A 22,537-nucleotide genomic window follows, 5' to 3' on the forward strand; every position below is an offset into this window, starting at 1 on the left:
AAAAAAATCACCATTCAAGTATGAACTAGCAATCCAAGAAAATCTCTAATTCCTTGTCATTTCTGAGGGATTACTGCCAACACAAATATACCTTTCCTCACAAAACTCTTCTAGTGCTGTTGACAATACCACTCCCCTTTCTGTCACTATGGCCCACATCTGGGGTTTGTGTTTGACTCTTTCCCCCTTAGCCATACCAACCCACTTCCAAATCATGACACTTATGTCTTCAGCATCTTCAAAATCCACCCTTTCGTCTCCATTCTTAGAGTGCGATCCTTTGTTCCATCTCTCGCTTTTATCCCATCTTGATTACTGCAGCCTCCACTCCTCCTTTCTGGCATCCCATATGCACAAAGGCACACAAATCAAAGCACTGCCAAATAAACACGCGTTCCTTGCCTGGAAGTTTGATCACCTCTTTTCCTTCCACTCCCCCCAACCCTTTCTTAGTTTCACCACTGGCTTCCCTCCAAAATCATAACAGATGTCAGCACCTTCCCAGCTCAATGTAATTCTGGGGCTTTTTAATTTATCTTCTGCTTGTTAAGTTTTATCTTACCTTCTAATCCTTCCTTTCCTCCAGTTCTCCTCAGCTCTCCTGCCTACAGGTTTCCAGAGTTTCCTTGTCTTTTGCCCCACATGACCCCTTCTCTTGAATTTTTTTCCAGAAGCCTTGCTTTACCTGAACCCAGGAGATCCACTTGTGACATGCTGTTTATTAAAATATATTGATTTTAAGCTGTGCTATTATTTCCTTTTCTCTTACCAGTTGTCCAAGCTGCCATCCTCAAGTGCTTAGATAGTGCCAAGCAAGCAGCTGGCACTCCTGCAAATACTTGACAGCAGCGACCTGGGCACAACACTGAAAACTGATTAAATGATGTGGTAGGAGATACAACAAACAGAGCTATCTTCAAAATGCTGTCAAATGTGTGAAACAAGCAAGTTGAGAGAAATGAATAAAAGAAAAAGAGCTTCATATGCATTTAGTTAAAAGAACTTTGGCTCCTTTTTTTAATTTTAATGAAGAATTGCTGTTTCTTTTTCTAGGAACTATCAGTCATCTCTTCCTCCTTCTCTTTATCTAGAAAAATTACTGCATATAGCACAGCAATTAATTTTTCTTCCATGTCTTAAGCACCCTACTTTCAAGTACCTGCTCCCCTTTACATTCTGGGAAAATCTATGCTAGAGCCACTGGCACAAAGGAGCTGCACTGGACTGACAGCACTGCAAGCACTACCACAAGCTGAACCATACTCTTATAGGAATGGCAGAGTATGTCTCTGATGCAGAATACCTACCCAACGTTGTATTTCATGATTAACGTTAATCTGCTACAGGCCCAACACAGAAGTTGCCTGTTTGCATAAATGCATGCATGAACATGTGCGTGCATGTGGACATTCAGGCCTCAGCTTCTCTGCCAGGCTCCCATAAGGCTGCTGCTTCTCTCCATGAGTAATCGCCCAGAGTCGGCCCTATACCAGACTAATTTTTGACTGTCCCTTCCAAAGGCATTATAGTAAGGACTTTGGCCATTGCAGGGGAGAAAGTCCCCCCAATTCTTATTTTTATAGTTACTTAGGGCCTCAAAGGGACAAACAAATGTAAGTTGCTAAATGATCTATCTATTGTCCTACCAGGGGATGCTTCCAGCAATCTTACTAAATAGTCACCTTTAGGTGAACAAGCTTATGGTACCTCAGACTTGAAAATCTGAGCCCATGTGCCAGCATCACATCACTTCCAGCTCCTCCTTAACAAAGCTTATCGAATACTGTTAGGCTATGTGGCTTAATACCAGAAATCTGCCCACCCTCAAGCACATCAAGATCCCACATGCTACCACGCTTCACTCAAGCCAATAAAAAGTTTTAGGGTAATTCTTCAGCCCCTGCCTGTGGCAAGAGATGAGTTAAATGCTGTTTGCATTGCCAAAGGAGTGAAATTGCATCAATCCCCCAGATTTAAAACCTCATGAGCTTTCAGTATTTCTTTCTCTTAAGCATGAGGCAGCTGTTTCTCCTGGGAAGGCTCCTGGAAGACATCTGAGATGAATGCAGGAGGCTGGAATGTGGGGAGGACGAGGGACTGCCAGGACAAGATGTCCACACTCAGGCGATACCCCCAGCTCTCCACTTAGCAGCTTTCACAGCCCTGCCAGCTGCTCAGCTACAACCCTTCTGTCTTCCCCCAAACTGGGATCAGGGTTAATCCTCCGGCCCAGGGCAAGAGCTCTTCAAAGTGCAGCCATCTCTGGAGGCTGACGGGCAAACACAGAGGGTGGAAGGAGGCCAGCCTTGGCAGAGGCACCGCTCTGACACATCCTCACATGGTCGCTGATGCAAAGCAACGACCCGAGACCTCAGTTAGAAAGCGAACAGAGGGGATTTTTCAATGAATTCGAGATGCCCAGTCAGAAGTTTCAGGCTTATAGTTTATATGCAGGGACATGTATCACTGCGTGCACGTGAAACACAGCTATACTATTAAAATCCATATCACACGTTCTCTTAGATTTGGGATTATTTTAAAGCAGGTCTAGAATGACTTAGAATTCGAAAGTCAACTACTGAATTGGAATTAAAATAGTGTTTTATGGTAACAGTATGCCTTGTGCTCTGAGCAGATACTACTGGCAAAGGGGGCCATAAAAGGGGAGCACGTGCTTTACGGCAGTAGTTTGTAGCTGTAGGTCATTTAGTTCCAGGTTAAAAAAAAAAAACAAACTACAAAAGGATATGACTGGAAAATACAATATTTAAAAAGCAAGGCCAATTCCTTATGAATTTGCATCCTAAAATGTGACACGAACTTTTGCTGCTTGGTTCCGTAAGTGGAGACCTTGCTCTGCTCCCCAGCAGCTCCTGCGGCAGGCAGCTGCTCTCCTCTTTTCTGCACGCCTGCCGCTAGAGGGGAACACTACAAACACAGCGAGCTGGATAGTTCAAACAGATCATACTGTGTACGTTCAATAAAAAGCCCTGAGCCTTTTTTTCTTTTTAATACAGGTGGGAAAAAAGGAATCTCTCCTACCTTTTGTTCCTTTATTTTATTTTAGCATTACATTGTGGTAACAATAGGATTTCATTTACATTGCACACTGGTAGCACAGAGTGGTCTAAAGCACAGGACACCTCTCTTACTGCCCTTCTGCATCGAGGAGACAGGCTGTCATCAGAGGAAGCTGATGTCAAGCACTGCCAAGCACATACCCTAGAACTGAATGCTTAGGGCTGATCTGGGTTTTTAAAACTTTGCAGTTAAAGCCGATTTTCGCTTTTTTTCCCGTACAATGCAAAGCCTTCTTCCACATCTGAACTCACAGACTGTGCTGGCAGAGGCATGGGGGGAAGACCCAAGGAGCCCACTGGAGGCATGGAGGTGGGAATGTGTGCACAGAAATGACTTCATAAGAAATTGCCTCACTGTCTCGTATAACACGTATAAGAAATTCCTCCTGCAGCTTTAATGATGAAGTGGGAAGCTAAAACCCATAGGAGTTCCTTTCTCCATTTACCAGAGAAGCAAGATATGGGTTTCAATGATGAAGTGTTCCATTAATATTAGTGCTAGAGGAAATAAAGTGACTTAATTGTAAACTAACGACCTCATCCTAATAACCAAATTCTAAACAGAAAAGGCAAGAAAAAAAATCCTACTTTCAGCCATGCTGCCAACTCATAAATTAAGCAAATGACATTGGGATATAATTATACTAATTAGTAATGATGCCAGGAAAACACTATTTATGGGTATGCATTCACCCCATTTCTAACCCTAGAGCCTAAATCTGAAATAGTAATTCAATCAGAACACACTTTGGAAATTCAGCGCTATCTCTTATGCCATTGTAGATCTAATTTAATCAATACCATATTCTCATTAAATGCAAAGTCTGTTAAAGATGTTCGCAGGCCCCGCAAATGAACTCTATTGGATTCGCCTCATTACACTATTGCTCTGGGCTTAACTATGCATCATTAGCAGAAACAGCATACAAGTAGGGTACCAGGCTCTATACATCACCTTAAAATGACAAAGTCACACATGATTATGATCATAAGGGATTGGACTGATAAAAGGTGGCATCTGGAGCGACTGTCAGGTGCTCATTGGCTCAGTGGCTTCAGAAAGGGTGTCTGAATTCCCGGTGACCTTCCTGTGTCAAAACGGGGAGGTAACAAGGTGAGATCTGCTTCTCGTTCATAGAATCATAGAAACACAAGGTTGGAAAGGACCTACAAGATCATCTAGTCCAACTGTCCTCCTATCACCAATATTTCCCAGATGCCATGCTGCATGGTTTAAATTTTTTTGTTTCCTGCTACCACTGGAGAACTGTGAGAACGCAGTTTCTAACCCTCAATTTACCTTATAACTTTTAATGTTTTGGTCAGAAAAAAAAGGACTGCAACATTCGGGTGCATTGGTCAACGCCAGGTATCCCTATCACAATACCCTGAAGAGGTCAGCAAGCTCCATACATTGAACTATGAGAAGAGTAATTTCTTTTCTTAGTTAAGCCCAAGATGCATACTATACACCTGAAGTGTGTACCAGCATTGTTTAGCTTTAAGGGCTGCCTCCCAATTTGTTTTTGCTGTCAGATATGAACGTACACTTGGATTTGCCATACCTGCAGCTACTCTACTAGCCTCTGTGCTCTTCAGTGACAGAGTACCACATATATGCCACACACAGGTCTGTCTGGGTTACATCTGAAATAACTACACGCGGAAGAGCTGCCAACAAAATCCTTCATTCATTTTGTTGTGAAGTTAAGAGATTTTATTAAAGCTTGTACTGCCTTGCCGCTATCCATTCACATAAGTAGGCACTCAGTTGCAAACCTCTAGCAACTTCATGGAACTCCACCGGCTTTGTATTTTGTTTGTGCTTTTTGCTAGAACTGGCCAACAAGGTCTCCGTCATTTGGTTGTTTACTGGAAACACACGTATATGGAGAAGTAGAGAGAGAGTGCAGAAAACAGCATAAAACGCTTCCTGGTCTAAATTGTTTACTTGGTATTTCTGCCAACCATTTCCATGTACTTCTGCACTGATTGTAATTGCTAGAAAATTGCATGTTTTTGCTTGTCCCTTCGGACAAATGGGCTGAAATTAGTAGTTGCACATATCTGCAGCTGACTCATTACAACATGAAGCAGTCGACTGTGGGGCTTGGGGTTTTTTGGATCTGTTATTTTAGGATGGAAATTGCTGAGTTGGCAGGCAGTCTGACCATATAAATCAAACAGCAACTACATACTTTTAAAATGACATGCATAATCAATTTAATATGTGATGTTTGAGGGAAAGTAGCTTTACGGGGGAAGTGCTGCTAATAAAAATTCAACCTATGGTACCCCTTAGGTCACTAAGGACAAAGCCATGGGCTAGTATTTATGACAGCAGGCAGCCTGCCTTTCTTTGGATTGCTTCTGGATGAACAATAGCACCTAAAAGAATGTATATAAATATCAGATAGAGACCACAGCTGTCTAATTATTGCTTTCATTAGCACTTGAGGAGAAACATCAGTATTAGTAGAGTGCAAAACCACCACGGATAGTTCTGCTGTGACTCTTTGAAGATCTTTCTGCCTTGCAACAAAAAGTCATATGAGTACCTCTCTTACAGCATCATCCCCCAAATCTTCTGGTTCCAAGGCAGCTTTTTGGTTAACGCCATAAGGAAAAGCCAAAGGCCTGGGGGGCGTGCATTGTTCCCTTCTCACTGTGGTGGGGTGCCCTAAGCTGCAATTTCTCTTACTAGAGGCATCCTGCAAATAGGGCTTGAGAGGACCACTGTTTGAGGAGTCAGGGTGTCCTAAGGAAGAACAATTGTCAAGTCAAGCCAAGAGACAAGTTCACATTTTATGCCTAGGGAAAAGCTCAAGCCTCACTTTCACACAACAAAACTGCTGATTTTAGGAACAGGAAAACAAAAACCTGCTCATATATAAATGGAAGAGAAAATAGACATTTTTTTCCAGTCAGTTATTTCATAGGTCTTGCAAATGTAACTGGAAAAATAAGCACTAAAAATTATTTCTCAAGTAATGACTTAAACTGGCAAGGTGATCACAACATTTTCCAAAGAAGAAGAACAAAGAGCCAACATATGTTAAGTATATTTGTCCCACAAATGTTTTTTGAAAACAGAATGTACTAATCAATTGAAAAAGACAGACTAGCCCTTTTGTTTTTTGTTATCCATGCACAATGAAAAACATTGGGACGAATATGAGACAAGAGACCAAGGTCGTGTTCAGCGCATCCCACTTGGGTTTTGACATCAGAGACATCAAAAGTGAGTAGATGATGTAGCAACTACTTCATGAACTCAAATATTGGAGAAAAGAACCAACATAAAAATCCTGCTGTTGTGAATGGATTTGCCTGAAGTGTTGCAAAAGTTTAGGGAAGGCAAAGAGGGAAGAAAAATCAAGGAGGCCCGGGTTCCTGCTAGGGACAGAATAAATGTGCCTAAAAGGGACAAAAAATAAAATTGATAGATTTTGAGTTTTAAAATGTCTTCTGGAGTAATTTATCTGTTTCTAACATTGATTTAACAGTAACAGATAAACATTCAAATATATGGAAGTAGTTATTGGGGGTCTTCTGGAAAATCAAAAGATACTGGGAAAAGCAACTACCCATTTAGCTTGAATGACACCTTTTAAATTAACACCTGCTGTAGTAAATAAATAAAATCCCTCACTTTCATTACATCTTTTGAGCAAATGAAAATCTCCCTGAGAATCAACTATTTGCTTTCATTCTCCAGAGGTCCTCATAAGAAGGCACAAAATGTGTTTTACAGAGGAAAAAAGGTTTATTTCTAAAATATAATTCCCACTTTGGCATTCATTTTCAGTGGAAGTAATGGACATAAAACAAATTAAATGTTTAGAAAATGACTTCTAAAAACTAAGTGCTTGTGCACCGTTTTCTACTTTATGCATTAATAACGCTATTTTCTCTTAACCGGAGGCAAAATAATTTTAATAACAGGTGCTTCACTCATACTGTAAAACTAAGGGGGAGATTTAAGTGAAGATTTTTCAAATGCTGTGGGAATTGAGCTCTGATTGATTTAATGAAAAATGTATAGTTAATAGTCTGTTGAATGGTTTGAAGACATATTCCCTGAATAGGATTTGGTCATTGACATACTGTTGATTTTCAGGAAAACAATTGTCAAGACACAAATTCTAAATTTGTACAAGAGCTACTCAGTTCTCTAATTCTTTTTCCAGCACTCAAAGGTATTGGCTTTTAAAATCGTATTTATCTTGTTATAGCAGTTATTTTGCAGTGCCTATTGCTACTGAGAATATGTACTGTGAAAAAAATTGAGTTGGTAAAACAAAACTTTAAGAACCCAATGAATATATACCTCGCTTTCAGAACTGGTTTGATCACAGTTATTTTAAACCAAAACTTCAGAAAGCCAGAGTAAGCAGTACCTGTTGATCAACATTTGCTGACTCTAAAAGTGCAGTGGAAATTACAACACATTTGTCACAAACCCGACAATCCAGTTCTAAGACTGTAATTAAACCTGCTACTTAAATTACACTTGCCCAGTGCAGTGCATCAACTCACTTTCTGCCCACTCTACAGGACGAGACATGTATGTGTATATGCAAGAAAGCAGCTGGCTCTTGCTCACCTAGGTGGAGAACATTTTTCTCTAAGTTCAAAGAAGAAACTCAGGCAAATCAGACTCGTTGTACTTGCTTTTAGATGAGATCCCCCCCCCCCCCCCCCCCCAGAGTATTGCACTGATGATAGATGTGGAGTTCGTATTTGCTGCAGCTGTAGCTGAACATCCACAGATTTTTCAAAACCTCTCAGTTGAGTTCTCAGGATTTCTGGATTCATTCAGTAGGACCAGTTTTACAGTAACTGAATGCATACAGCCAAAACATGCATACAGCCATAGGCATCTACTACAGAAGGAAAAATAGCAACTATCATGTTGCATGAATACCTCTAGTGGATCCTCTTGATTTTCATACCTTTACACCTCCAATTACTTTTACTTTCTAGGCTCACATCATCTGTATTCCTAGTTCGTAGAGGATAAATTTTCCAGAGTTCAAACATTTTGGAGAACTATGAAAACCTAAACATTATTTTCCAAATTTCTATCATTTCTTGAAAATAATTTTCATTCCCAAATATCTAGCAAGAGAACAATTTGGGGCCAAAATATTACTTAGAAGCACCAAGATGCAGCCCCCAGTTTCCTAGTGAAAAAAGATTTTGTCTCGATCTTGCCTCAGATTTCAAACACGCATAGTGGTGTAGCACGCAGGCCAGCCACACGAAAGAATTAACATTTTGCAAACGGTGAAGCTGCTGTGGTGCACACACGATGCTCTTCCCATTGAACAGGCTCAAGTTAACACAGCTCGAGGTGCCCAGGGGAAGCAGTCTCTGCTGTAAGCTCAGCACGGTCTGACTGGATATGTCTTTCTCAAGGCTTTTCCCCTCTAATCTAAGGACTGCAAAATTTCCATTCCTTTTCCTCGAAACATGAGTTTTAAAGGACCTGAAAGGAATGTACCCACGAAATTCAAAAGGGGGAAGGGAAGGGAAGGGAAGGGAAAATCTCCCAGGGTCCCTCCTCTTTCTTCTTTAAGAGCAGCAGATTGTGCCTGGCTGTAAGAGGAAGGCATTTCCTGACTTCAGCCTATAAATTAAGAGAATAAAAAATCCACATAAACTCAAAGCATAACCAGCTAGATATGTACCCCACTTTCTCAGGTCTTGAAGGAAATGGTAGGAGGTAGCTCTCCTTCCTTTTTGCATCACTATTGGATGGACAAGGAAAAACGCTGGGGGAGCGCAGAGGGGAGTAAGGGAAAGGAGAATTCAAGTTATACTTGCATGCATCAAGGAACACACATACAATCTCTGTAAGTCAGAAATTACACTGTCATGGCAAGCATCCCAGCATCAGTCAAGGGACTTATAGTATTAGAGGAAAAAATAGAAAAAAATGACCCAAACTGATGTGTGGGAATCCACTAAGGTTAACTATTTCTTGTTCTCTTCGTAAGAGCCAATTTTATTTATTTATTTATTTATCTTTTTTGGTGAAGCAAAGCAGATCCTAATTGTTGCACTGACTTAAACAGAATGAGGATTTAGATTTTTGGGGGAGTATTATTAACTAATAAATTTCTGATATATGTTGCAATACAGCAATCTGAGGCAGTATTTGTGCTCTCAGAAAAAAAAAAAGGGGGACTAAAACTAAAAGTTTAAAAATTAAACAACAAAGTGATTAAGAAATTTAAAAGTGCAGGCATGGGGAAAAAGAAAAAAAAAACAACCAAACATTTTCAATTATCCTTTGAAATTAGATGGCGAACAGATGCTTCTGAAAGATAAAGGAGGGCTCCTCTTAGGCAGCGCAAATTTTAGGCAGCCTTTGGTAGGACCAAAGGGCCTCTGATGCTAGATGAGAGAGGTGAGATCAGACAAAGACTGCTAAAGCAAGGCAACTTTGAAAAGGCGGGCCTTGCAAGAGCAGAGACATCTTTTGAGACAGTTGCCACACATCTGTCCCATCGATGTAGAACCACCTGCTTCCTACCTCTGCCCCCTACCACCACCAGCAGAGCAGAGGATGGAGGGTCTTTGTCTGCCTCTGGACCAGACCTCCAAGTACTCTGTGCTTCCATCACCTCCACTCTGAGAGCTTCTACCATAGAATCACAGAATCATTAAGGTTGGAAGAGACCTCAAGATCCTCTGGTCCAACCATCCCTCCACCACCAATGTCACCCACTAAACCGTGTCCCTAAGTGCCAGATCCAGCTTCTCCTTGAACACCCCCAGGGGCGGTGACTCCACCACCTCCCTGGGCAACCTGTCCCAATGCCTGACCGCTCTTTCTGAGAAGAAATGTCTCCTCATTTCCAACCTGAACCTCCTCTTGCACAACCTGAGGCCATTCCCTCTGGTCCTATCACTAGTTACCTGTGAGAAGAGGCCGACCCCCAGCTCCCCACACCTTCCTTTCGGGTGGTTGTAGAGAGCAACGAGGTCTGCCCTGAGCCTCCTCTTCTCCAGACCAAACAACCCCAGCTCCCTCAGCCGCTCCTCACAGGCCTTGTGTGCCAGGCCCTTCACCAACTTCGTAGCCCTGCTCTGGGCATGCTCCAGGGCCTCGATGTCCTTCTTGTAGTGAGGAGCCCAAAGCTGAACACAGTACTCGAGGTGCGGCCTCACCAGAGCTGAGTACAGGGGGACGATCACCTCCCTGGTCCTGCTGGCCACACTATTCCTGATACAAGCCAGGATGCCATTGGCCTTTTTGGCCACCTGGGCACACCCATGTGTCACAGGAATTGTACTAGAAAGGTCCTTTCTTTTGTCAGTGGTGCATGACAAAACCCTTCCAATAACCCAAAGCAATCCAGCATCCATCTCACGGGAGCGCAGGCACGGGGAGGATCCAGGAACACCACACGTAGCTGCTCAGGCTAGAAACATCTGCTGGAAATTTTTGTGTGTTGCGTCCAAGACCTCAGATTTAAATACAGCTTTTTGAATGTTTGAAAGCTCAATGAAGCTGCCAGAATGCCTATAACAACAACAAAGGAAGAAAAATCATCCTTGAATTGGTGACAATTCCTTTTTTCACTTTTCATTTTATCATTATATAGCCAATAATAAACTTTATTGCTAATAGATAACCAATGGCAAAGAAAAAACAGAAAGAAGCAACTTGAGCCTATTCAGCTGTTTGCAGGAATTGGTTTTTATAATTAGTTCAGAGCAAAAAATCCCCCTTATTAGCATATTAATCTTGTTGAACAGTATTCATCTTTTTCACATCATTTTATGGCGTGCTCTTCCTTTATCAATCATTCAATTATAACACTGTGAGATTACTGAAATTTATTCCAGCCACTTAACACAAGCTATTTTCCTCTTTCTTTCCCTTCAGACGCAGGAATTCAGAACAGTTTGGGCCACATGCTACAAAAATCAACATGATTGCTCAACCCAGATCGTGCTGTAGCTGCCACTCAGCGTAGCAGGTTTTCACCTTGTGTCCTCAGACCATGGACATCAGCCAGAGGCCAGGGAAGGGACCATTGACCTGGATTTTATCTGCACTTTCCATAGATTTGAAGGGACTACTTTCAGAAGTAGAGTAAGGCTGACTACACAGTTTTCAATAAATGCATCCTACCTTTATAAAAGATTTTGGATTTGCTGATACCAAAACTGATGGGAAAAGTTTGTACTTTCTGTGGATGTTTTTTGTTTGTTTGTTTTTGAAACATAAGTAATTTTAACCAAAAATCCTGGCAAAACAACGTGCAAAAAGGGAGGGAAAGGTACGGAAAACAAAAAGACGTACCGTGATTCATTGTTTATTTAATCATTTTTAGCCTGTGAATTCATGATCCTACCCAGGATTTGAGCTTTTCATCTTACTTTGAGAATCGAAAATGTGTGGAAATACTGTAAGTTCTCACTGCATGAGAAGATATCTTCTCTTCCATGACCAGTCAGAAAAATGCCTTTCCAAGTTCAGAAAACTCATAGGGCTTGCCTATGTTGCAGCAACTCATTATTGCAAACCTTGCCTTATTTTGGGGAACTGACAAGAGATCTGCCCTTCTTCTGATTTCCCCAATTTATCGAATACTTCTCTCCCAGTGTTTTTTGGAAGGAATCCTCAGGGTCGAGACTCTGGACTTCTCTCCCCATTTCCAAGGATAATCCTGACCCTTAGCTTTGCTTCGGTCCTTTGCTTTGGCAGAAGTTTTAGGTAAGCATGCTGTCACATCTTTTGAATAAAGATGCCAACCACACCTAAGGGTGGCCAGATGTGACATGTTCAATGGGCTGAGAAGTTATGAAGGGCTGGGCAAGATTTAACACAAGTTGTGACTTCACTCATTAAGCCTACAGCGAGAAGCAACCGGTACGTGCAACCACAGGTGGTTCCAGCACCTTGGCGTTGACTTCACTGGAGAACAATCTGGGGAGAAATATTAAAAGAAGTCCAAAGACGGGGTATGTCTAGGAGAGCAGAGATACTATTTTGATTTACAGGTAAGGAGGACAGCATGACATGCTGTTCTCTGCATGAGTTTCAAATGTAGTACATCACTGCAGGGGGACGGGTGCTCATAGAGTTTCACTTCTAGACTCCTTAAAATATGGCATATAGATCTGGAAGTGGCTAAGAACACAGTTCTGCCTTTTTTGATTTATGCAGCAATGACAAAACATATTTGCAGAGTTCCTCCTGATGAGGAAAAAATTTACATGAGGGAAAGGGCACCTTCCCTGGGATAGCAAAGAAACTCAGCATCTGCGTGGGATTACGGCTCCACTTTGTACAGGGATTGCTGTTAAACAGTTTAAAAAAAAAAAAAAAGCATACACAAATTGCATTGTGTCTTCTTGCATAGAAATGTCTGCAGCAGCTAGGAGAAATTAAGTGACTTATCCCAGCACCTTCTTGCATGTCAATGTCTAACTTTTTAATCACAATCACCCCGCGTAATATGGAAATTAAGAACAGCATCATTTTCCAGTAATTACCAGAAACATACACATTTTCCAACAGGGTGACATTATGTCATGAATTCCTTTGTCAAGAGGAAAGAAAGACAAAACATATCATACTTGTCTGGGAAGGCAAAGCGATAGATTTGTCACGAGGGTAATCATCTATAAAAAAATCCACTATTATCAACTTCCTGAATTTCTGAAAAGGGATTCATTTTCTGCCTGAGCTAATAATGAACATTTTTCTTCTATTCATCATCTTCAGTTTCTTTCCCTCTTGAGATTCATTTATCACTAACTACTGAACCCGAGAAATAAAAAATAGGCAACATCCCCTTTTGAAATAATGGCTTAGAAGACTATTAAATCAAGAGGCAAAAAAATGGATTTCTAACATATATGCTAGACATTCCTGTAACAGCTGCAGGTTTTTCACAGGGGATGCGCAGCACCACTTTAGTACAGGTATTGGGGAAGGTAAGTTCACTCTGTGACAGCGGGAAGTGGGGAGCTGCACGTCATTTTTTCAGATAAAACTGACAATAAAAGGAACGAAATCGCAGGGATGATGAGATCAGCGGCGCTTTGAAGTGCAATTCGTGTTGCAGGAATTAGCCTAGGCTGATTGTTCGTGCACATTTAAAACCCCAAACACCGGCCACAAAGCAGGTCATGCGAACCCTGCCACTTGTGCTGAGCTTCCAACCTGCCAGGGCTGCTGCTCGGGGCACTGGCAGTGTGGTGCTCCCGAGGCACCAAGTGACAGCCATGCCAGGGGACATGTCCCAAAACGCTCTTCCTACGGTACAGCAGGGCCCGAGGCTCCCCCAGGATTGTATAGCCCCGCTGTCGTTCTGTCTTCTGCAGGGGAAAGGAGGGAGACTCGGGATTTGCACTTTAAAGAGCTCTTCTCCTGTAAGGTTCTGCCGTTGCACTGTCTTGTTACCCCTACGCTGTATTTTCCAACAAAATGAGCTTTCGAGACATCAGTCCATGAAAACACAGGAAAGCAGATCCCTTACAGACAAGACACAGAAGGAGCAGGACCATCCTCTTTGCTTCTGAGTAGGATGGAAGGAAGACCTCCCCAAATTCCCTCTTACCTCATCCCTTGCTCAAACTTTTGTGGCATGCCAGGCAGCAGCCTGCACGCAGGATCGCTGCTGGAGCTGCTTGCCTGGTGCTCGTGGATGTGCTTTCGCAAGGTTATTGCTTAAGCACGTTTGGGGGCTGTGGGCAAACCACTGAGCCTAATGCCCGGGGGGAGGCTTCTGAGAGGTTTGCTCCAGCACCTGCAGGACACTGGGATGCACACGAAGGTACGGGTCTCTGATGTTAACTGGTTCCGTATTTTCCCCACTGACTCACCGGGATGCTGTCCAAACGCAGCCTCTCGCTCTAACTTGCTAGGCTAAAGCAAGTGCAGGGGATTCGAGCGATGGCTGTCTTAAATTCTAGCTTGTTGGTCCCAAGCCAAAACGCAGGCGCCTGTGACGTCCCAACGCGAAGCAATTTTAGCACGCAAGGCTGCCCCTGTGCAGGACAGACTCAATTTCACCAGCTCGCAAGGCTGACAGCAGAGCACAGACCCTCCGTGATTTATTTCTACAGCTTTCCAAAGCCAGGGGGCAGCAGAAAGGAATGGGTGTAAATTTAATCTTCGCATTTGCCCAGTGTTGCTGTACACTTTTTGCTTTTACGAAGTCAACACCAAGAAACAGTTCTTAGGGATCTTCCCTCACTTTAGCCAACACAGCAGCTTTCCTCTACATACGAAGCCCCATGCTTCGGAAGCAGGGACAGCTTTCAAGAGCAAATTTGCATCTCAGTGTGGTGTGGACTGAGGGCAGAACCGGAGGAGGAGCAGAGGCTTCAACATCTGGTATTAATGGCACCAAATCATGTCACAGGTCAGCAAAGCAATTTTATTCACTAGGAGATTTCTTGACACTGATTGCTCTAACGCAGAGTTGCCAACAAGCCCAGCTATCCCTAGGCAGCAGCCTAGCAGTAAATAATCCCAGCTGTTTCTACAATTTTGCATAGTGGGTACTGAAATGGATTCTCTGCTTAACATCGCGGACAGCTAGGAAGAACAAAGCATGAAATCAAATTCCATCAATCCCTGAAATTTGTTTATGCAATCCATTGTTACTGCTCATGGAATAGCTTTGGCAGGCAAAGGCCACGAGAAAACGTAGGCTTAGTTTATACAGAGCAATTTTTCCCATCTGCCATTTTTGTTGTCATATTTTTTTATATTGATTTCTCTTCATGCAGCTTCAAGTTTAACCCGGGCAGAGCTGCATTGATCCAAGAAAGCCGAAGCAATTTGTCTCTTCTAGCGACGCAGAAATGGGGCAGGAGACAGTACCTATCACCGCTTTTCTGTTACAAATACGTTAGAAGCTCTTTCCCTTAGCCCCGATGTAGATTAAGGCTGCGCTTATGGCCTTCCATACAAATATTTCTGGTAATCCCATTTATCTCTGGCAAGCGAGATGAAATTCACACCGAGGAGCACGTTCCGCGGTAACTCCTTCACTCGCATCGGGAGGAGCTGACTCAGCACATGAATTATGGAACCGCAGCTGCCTGGTGCCGCATCACAGCCCGCAGGTTTACAAAGGAGATTTTTCATTAACTATAAGAAGCATCGCTCGGGCTCTACTATAGAGGGATGTGACCTGCATCTACCTGGAGCCCCACTTTTTCCACTTGTGGAACCAGCCCGTTCTTGTGAGTCGTAAGCGCCTGTTCGCCTCTGCGGGGCAGCAGTGGGGTTTCCTGCCTCCAAACCCCTCTGGTCGCTGCACAGGTGTGGAAGAGGAACCGTAAGAGCTGGTGTAATCGTGCAGCAGAGCATCCGTCACACGTGGGGAGACGAGCAGAAGCCGTTCACCTTACTAAAGAGGAGTCTGAGATGGAGAGCTGCTTGCACCACGCAGACGGAAGAAAACTATTCAAGTTAAAAACATCTCTGGGTACGGCGACCACAAAGGCATCCAAATTGAAGGGTTGTTTGTAACCATCGAAGCAGTGAGGTTTTTGGGGCTGCCAGCCCAACTATGCCAGAAAGTTCCTTTCAGCCCTTTTGTTTCTAAGGTATCTGTAACTCTGACATGAAAAATCCCCAGTGACACAGGAGTACTTACAGACACATTTTAAAAAACTCAGCACAAATGATAGAAATTGTTATATGATGCCAAGCAATTAATCTAGCTTAATTTTAAGGCTTTTCAATGAGAAGTCTCCACTGTAATGCTATTAGAAAGTGTGATCACTTGCATTCACAGCCCCCTTTCAAGGCACTCCTAAGTGGGATGAAATCCAGAGGGTTTTACTTACCAGCAAAACTTCATGGGGGACAACTTGCAATTCTTTTTAGCTAATGAGCACTATTAGATGATTGTGTGACAGCAAGAATATGCCCGGAGAACATCCCCCCCCCGATCATTTCATCCTCCCTGGAATATGCTTTTCTGAGATAAGTCACAATAAATACAATGTGCCAATCGTCTAACCCATTGGGAAAGAGCAGGCACGGGAGCGACTCGGTGCAAATATGAGAGAACCACGGCTCCAGAGAGCTGCTGACAGGCACGGAAATGGCAGGGGTTTAAATGTCATTTCCAATCAGAGCCCTATAGCTAAGGGCCAGGTATGCAGACCAACTGTATGGTATCTTGCAATTGTCCTCTTGCTGTTGACAGGACTGACTGACAATGGTAAGTCACCTACTACAAAGCCTGATACAAAAACTCAGGAATTCATCAATATGCCCAGTGGACAACTGCAAAAAAAAAAAAAGAGCCTCAAACAGACAACAGACAGGAGCCCGAAATGGCTGATGGTAGCTGAGAAATGCACAAGGTATGTACATATCTGTGTATTGTGAAAATCCAGACCAAGCATGCCAGCAACAAAGGGCAGTAAGTGAACCGTGTTTTAAAGGTCTAAAGACTATCTGGTTTATTTTCCCAACTAGAAACTCCTCAGCTATTGATTGTAAGAGTCAACTGCTTTTCTGTGAAAGGGATTAAGAGCATGATTCACAGTTTCATTTTGCTGAGCTCCCAACCAGAATGTCCTTCCCTTCTCCTCTTTGGAAAGAGGTCGTCTGACACGGATTCTCTATAAGCATATAAAAGTAAAATACAAAACATGAAAAAACTCCCAAACCAAGCTGTCAAAGCTCTCCCCATTAGCTAAGCACAGAAAAAAAAGCTCCAACAGTTTCCAAAAAGAGAATGACAGACAGGATGTTGAGTGGTAAATTAGGATATTTGGAATACATCTGTGGACATATACTTTGTCATTCACTACTCAGCGCATCTCCAGCTCAGAAAAATGACTTCTCTTACACAGCAGCAGCTGTTATTGTTTGGATTGTAAATAGTCATAAGCCATATGGTGTGGCAGAAGAAAAAAACTTCACACGTTCTCACATGGACAAATATTATTATTACAAAGCATAAACACATCGATATATGTGTCTTTTCTCTGGGGAAGCACATAGCCTTCAACCTGATCCTAGAAAGTTATTGTCTTCCAGATGAGCAGATTACCTGCAAATAGTGGGTTGGGATTTTCAGAATTTGGATGGCTTAACAGAAGACAAACGCGGGTGTGCAGCAGGTGCAATGCTTTTGGTTAGTTCCACAGACAGGATGAAAAAGAAATGCAAAATATAAATTGAGGTAGCAAAATGGGAGTAAGAATTAGGAGGAAGGGGAAAAAAAGATATTTTTCCACAATAGTTGCATATGGAATGTATTCCAGAATGTTCTGCTGTCAACTACCTTACTACAATTAAGGCAGCAGGACCACGACCTATCATGCAAATGGATCAGCAGTCCCTGGGTAAAGCATTTTGGATGTTGGCAGATTGCACGTAGGCAAGAGCAGGCCTCTCAAAAACGTTGGGAACCTCATCTTGGCAAGAGAAGCTGACTATGATCAGCATTTCCAAAACGTGTCACAAGGAGAAGATGCAGCCCAACTATATCTGATGCTGTGGAAGACCTGAGTTCAAAAGAAAGGTTACTTTCTCTTTAAACCATGATTTCTTCTGTGCTTTTTAAACCCATGCTTAAAACCTACAAGTGCTCAAGTTACTAGAGTAACTTTTTGCTTTAGCACTTTTAATTAAAGGAAAGAGTGATCCCTTTCCATTGTATGGTGAAACTGGTAACACCTCCAGTTAACTTACAGTTTTGCAGAGACAAGTTTTTGAACTACATCCCAAAAATCTTAGTGGAGTGACACTGGACTTGCCCGCAGCAAACACCCTCACGTCCTGTTCGGACGGTTAGACAGACAGAACAAAACCCCCTGAATCTGTGACCTGACAACAATTATTTAGAGCTCACCTTCTCGCAGCCTGTTTCGAACACCACTAATTGGTAAGGCACAACAACTCTAGATTTATATTGAGACCCCCACCCCTTCACCAGGAGATGTAGCTGGTGACTGGCTGCATGGCGAATGAAGTGCTTCAGCTGATGGCAGTGATGGCAAGGACACTCCTGAGCCCACGAGATGGATGAAAATCGGCATCTTACAGGAACTGGAAAAAATATCTTTCCACAGGATTTGGTTGTCCTGCATCAACTAGCCATTATGCTTTAATTATCTCCCTCCCACAGCCCAGTTTTCAAGGTCAGAGCATAGCATTACACACCTTCCCACCACTGTTACACATTTTACCCTGACACGCTGGTTATTCTGAACTTCTTTATCAAAGCACAGAACTGAAACTGAGGTAAGTAAAATGCCTGTGATCAGGAGAATGGCTCCAGCACTGTCACTGAAGCATTAGCATCCCTCAAAGAGTTTTTTTCTTTTTACCTTTGACACATGACATAGCTCAGTCCTATAATCCAATACGAAGGACTGATACTGATGCGAGGAGACCACAGGCGAGTGAGGACGAAGTGCTACTCTTCCAGGAGAGAGAGGCAGGGGAAAACCAGCCGCTCCAGAAAAAGAACAAACTGAGCTGCTCTCTCACTTTTAAGAAGTATTTCAACCAGTTATCAAAGCATTAAGGAGAAACATTTCCAAAGCTGCCATGAACACAAGCTCACCTGAAATAACTGAACTGTGAAGGTAGCTTTCCCGCATGGGAACATGCTCAGTGTGCAAGTTCAGGCAGCCAGAGAGGCAGCAAAACCTTTGGTTTATGACCAGATCATGGCCTAAAGGTTCAACAGGATAATCACTTCCACTTGCACACCCGCAGTCACAAGCTAATGACTTCTGTACAAATCATTTATACAAGACAGCAAAATGAAGAAGTTCATAGCTTGTAAACATGAACTAAATTATATGGGCAAAGATTAGCATAGCTCATACATTTCTAAAATGCAACTTGTTTGTGTACGCCCGTATCTTCAGCAGCTGGACAGCCAAACACTTACTTTCGGGGCTTTTTTTAAAAGAAGGAAATACAAATATGTCTTCTCAGACTGGAACACATTTTATATTAATTACTCTCTCTTAACAGCAATGCTGAGTATGGAAGAAAGAGCTAGTACTGGCTGGAATGGTGTCATCAGAGACTAAATACACTGCCGAAGCAAGAATCACAGCTGCCCTGTGGAGCAGACAGAAGTTACTGATATTTTAAAAGTACTGAAACAAAGATTTTTGGGGGTTGCTCACTATGTGAACAAAGTACAATTCACTTTGTAAGCAAGTGTAGTCAAATTGGTTGTACACTGACTCCCTCGAGCTCATGTAAGTGTGCCTGTGGCAGAGCCTGAGGAGATAAGCCAGACACACTGATTATACGCTTTACCAAGTAGATCATGCTGCCTTTCTCCCTCAGAAAAATGTGATCCCTATGTTACTTCAGAAAACCTCCAGTTGATTTTTCCTTTTCATCAGGCTAATATGAATGTCCTGATTACCATCAGCAACAAGAGAAGGCACAATAAAGTTTACTTGTCCTAACCTGCAGCTATGCATCTGGTTACCTCCCTATACTTAGGCACCTATTATTTTGTCTGGCCTTTTTAGTCTTATGGGTAAAGTCTATGAACTTGTATTAAAAAGAAAAAAAGAAAAAGAAAAAGAAAAGAAACATGCATCCCTCTTTGGATTAAATTGATAGTTCAATGACCAAAATATTATTTGAATTCTGATGGCAAAAAAAGAGAAAAAAAATGGCTATATACAGAATGTGCAGAAAACAGTTAATACAGAGAATGCAGTTTCCAGAAAGACAATCATCATAATTAGTTGTTTTAAAAACTTTCCGCCACTAGAAATGAAATTAGTATTTATTTTTATTTTTCCTTTTTCTCTAAAAAAAACAAAAACAAAACAAAACACCTCTTTAAATTCATAGCTAACAATTCCACAAATGATTTTGAAAAGCTAGGTTTATTACGTTAAAAGCAGCCACTTGGACAAAATACATCTATTCAATCAGCTGACACGTCTCCCTTTCGGAAGAAGTCGTAACAACTAACCGTGGATCAGACTTGTATCTCGCTATTAACGCAGCATTCACATTCCGCTTTCTCATGGAACACGACAGTGAGCATGCCTGTTGCTATCTCCCCCCTGCTTTAATCGATATGTTATGTTTCCCATTTAATGGAAAACATACAACCCTGCAGTCAGAACAGGAAAATCACTTCCATCTTAGTTTTCAGAAACTGCTGAATAAAAGTCAGAACAAAAATAGTCCCCCATTCCCCGCTCACATGGTTTACTCACCATCACTTTATTCCAAAACTCGGTTTCACGTGAAAAGCGATCCATAACAATGAACTTATTGCTTCCTTGTCAAAATATCGCTCCAACCATTTAAATTAGTGAAGGAAGAAAAGAAAACATCGTGCTCCACACAGCACTCTAAAGACACACTGTTGTTTTTGCTGATGCAATGAGGCTTCTAAGCAAACGAGTTTGCAAGCAAGCTGGGTAGTGGCATTTTCCTTATGATTCAAAAGTTAAGCATGCCTCAGCTAACTGAATGCTTGCACAACGTACAGTGAGGGAACTCGAGAAATCATACATGTCTCTAACATACTCATTTGTGAAACTTCAACTCGTATTACCATCTGTAACTCTGCCACACCTCAAAAATGACGTGCCAGATATGAACTTTTACTGGGTGCTATGTGCAGCCAAAAGAAAGATAGCTCCAAGCCAGAGGCTTGCATTTATATGTCTCTGAAGTCAAAGTCCCTAAGGTGTATGAAGTTACGCTGTACGTACGGAGCACGACTGTGGATTCATGCTTGCTGTGCATATAAGTATCATCAAGTTCATCCTAAACTGCATGCTAAAAATATCCACACTGCCACGATGCATTACTGGATTAATGCATGGAAAGGACTGTGATGGGAAGAAGTCACAAAAACGTAAGTCCACTTAGAACAATTTTTAAAAGCCTCCAACAAAAGCACAGAAGAAATTACAGTGCGTTTTTTGAGAAATGGGGATAGCAAGATCCAGGGACCACCTAAATGCTGTGATTTCTTTTCCACATACGTGCAGACCCCCTATTTGTGCCCTGAGGCGAGAGACTGAAGGGCTTTGGAACAATTCTGCAGTAAAATGAAACGGGGGGGCTGTAACCCCCTAATGACTGTCTGCTAATTGGGAGACCGCAGCCTAACACCTGCCGTTGCTTCACCTGCCTATCCCTACTCCTTCTGGTGCCTGCCTTCACAGGTGAACCTCGTGGAGGTTCAAAACCCAATCCCTGCCTAAAACCGACGGGCGGAGGGCAGGGCAGCCGGCAGCAGAGCCGCCAGGAGGCGGCGGAGGGCCGCTGGCCCCACGGGGCCGCCAGCACGGAGCCGCCGGGCCCGTCCCGAGCCGGGCAGCGGAGCCCCCGCAGCCGCCGCCACAGCCTGGGCCGGGCCGGGCCGGGTCCGGCCGGCGGCGCAGCGCCCCCGTGCGGCCGGGCGGAGGGGAGCGCGGCGGCCCGTCAGGGAGGCCCGGCCTGAGGGGAACGGGGGGACGAGGAGGGCAGGGCCGCCGCGGCTCCGTCGCGTCGTGATCGAGTTCCGTGCGGCCGGGGTGGGAAATAATGCGGTGGTCCCGTTGCGGATTGCCCGAGCCTGTCACCCCCAATGTGGCATCAACTTCTTGTTGGTCGGCGCGCAGTCGCGGTTAACGGCTCCAGGGTTCTACTTACGCAAACAAAGTGGACTAAAACAGGATGCCCACCATCCTGTATCTGTCCAGAAGTAAATAACTAGAAAGGATGTTGTTCAGCAATAAATCTATTATTAGGGCTTTTCAGCCTCTTTGATTTGCAAAAGCCAGCAGACTGTTCCTTATCAGCGTGTATGTTTTTCCTGCTCGGCTCTGTGAATCCCGCAAGTTGGCAAACGAATACAATCCTCCTGGCATTCGGTGAAACACAGACCTCTTTGTCCCGTTGAAAAGGATCCCGAACCCTCCAGGCTTTCCAGTCACAACCAGGATGTCTCCACTGCCCTGTCTGTTGTTTTGAACCCCATACATCGAGCCCAGCGGGTGGAAATACGTCCTGAGCTGAGCTCCACTGAAAGCGCTCAAGAAATTTTGTAGACCCCAATTACTTTACCCCAATAACATTACTTCATTTCTCTTAGTCATTTTTACCTTGAGGACCATTTGAATCTGTCATGAAATTTCATTTCGACTGAAAATTACCTTGTCTTGTACCAGTTCTTTCAAAGGCTAGAGAAAATTTTCAATAGTTAGAAAATCTGTGGAGAAAAACTGGTGAAAATGGTAAAGTGGCTGAGTTCTTGGTTTTGGATTAATACTTGGAGGGGAGGGTGAAAATGAAGAGCAAGGGGTGAGTGATGGCAGCTTGTGGATTACTGGATGCTATAAGTGGGAACTTGGGATAGAGACAGCAAGAAAAACCACAGAGGTGAAATGGCACGCAGTAGAAACCATCTTTAAAAGTCTATTTTTTTCTTTTTTCTCTCCCTTGATTCTCATGACGCACAGCATAA

General features: G+C 43.0%; 1 protein-coding gene across 8 annotated transcripts in view; it reads right to left on the reverse strand.

The window, feature by feature from the left end:
* The window catches only part of SASH1 (SAM and SH3 domain containing 1), a gene marked incomplete at its 5' end in the record, with an annotated part of 511,807 nt that overhangs the window by 171,296 nt on the left and 317,974 nt on the right, over positions 1 to 22,537 (reverse strand). The window contains one exon of one of the 8 annotated variants that reach the window (XM_083830232.1): positions 20,292 to 21,344. The exons of the other annotated variants lie outside the window; for them this stretch is intronic. Within the exon in view, the coding sequence (XP_083686358.1) occupies positions 20,292 to 20,336 (45 nt within the window). Of the gene's footprint in view, positions 1 to 20,291; positions 21,345 to 22,537 lie in introns of those variants that run through there. 8 annotated transcript variants of the gene reach the window in all.

This window comes from Anser anser, assembly GCF_964211835.1.
Source record: "Anser anser genome assembly, chromosome: 3".
Taxonomy (NCBI): Eukaryota; Metazoa; Chordata; class Aves; order Anseriformes; family Anatidae; genus Anser; species Anser anser.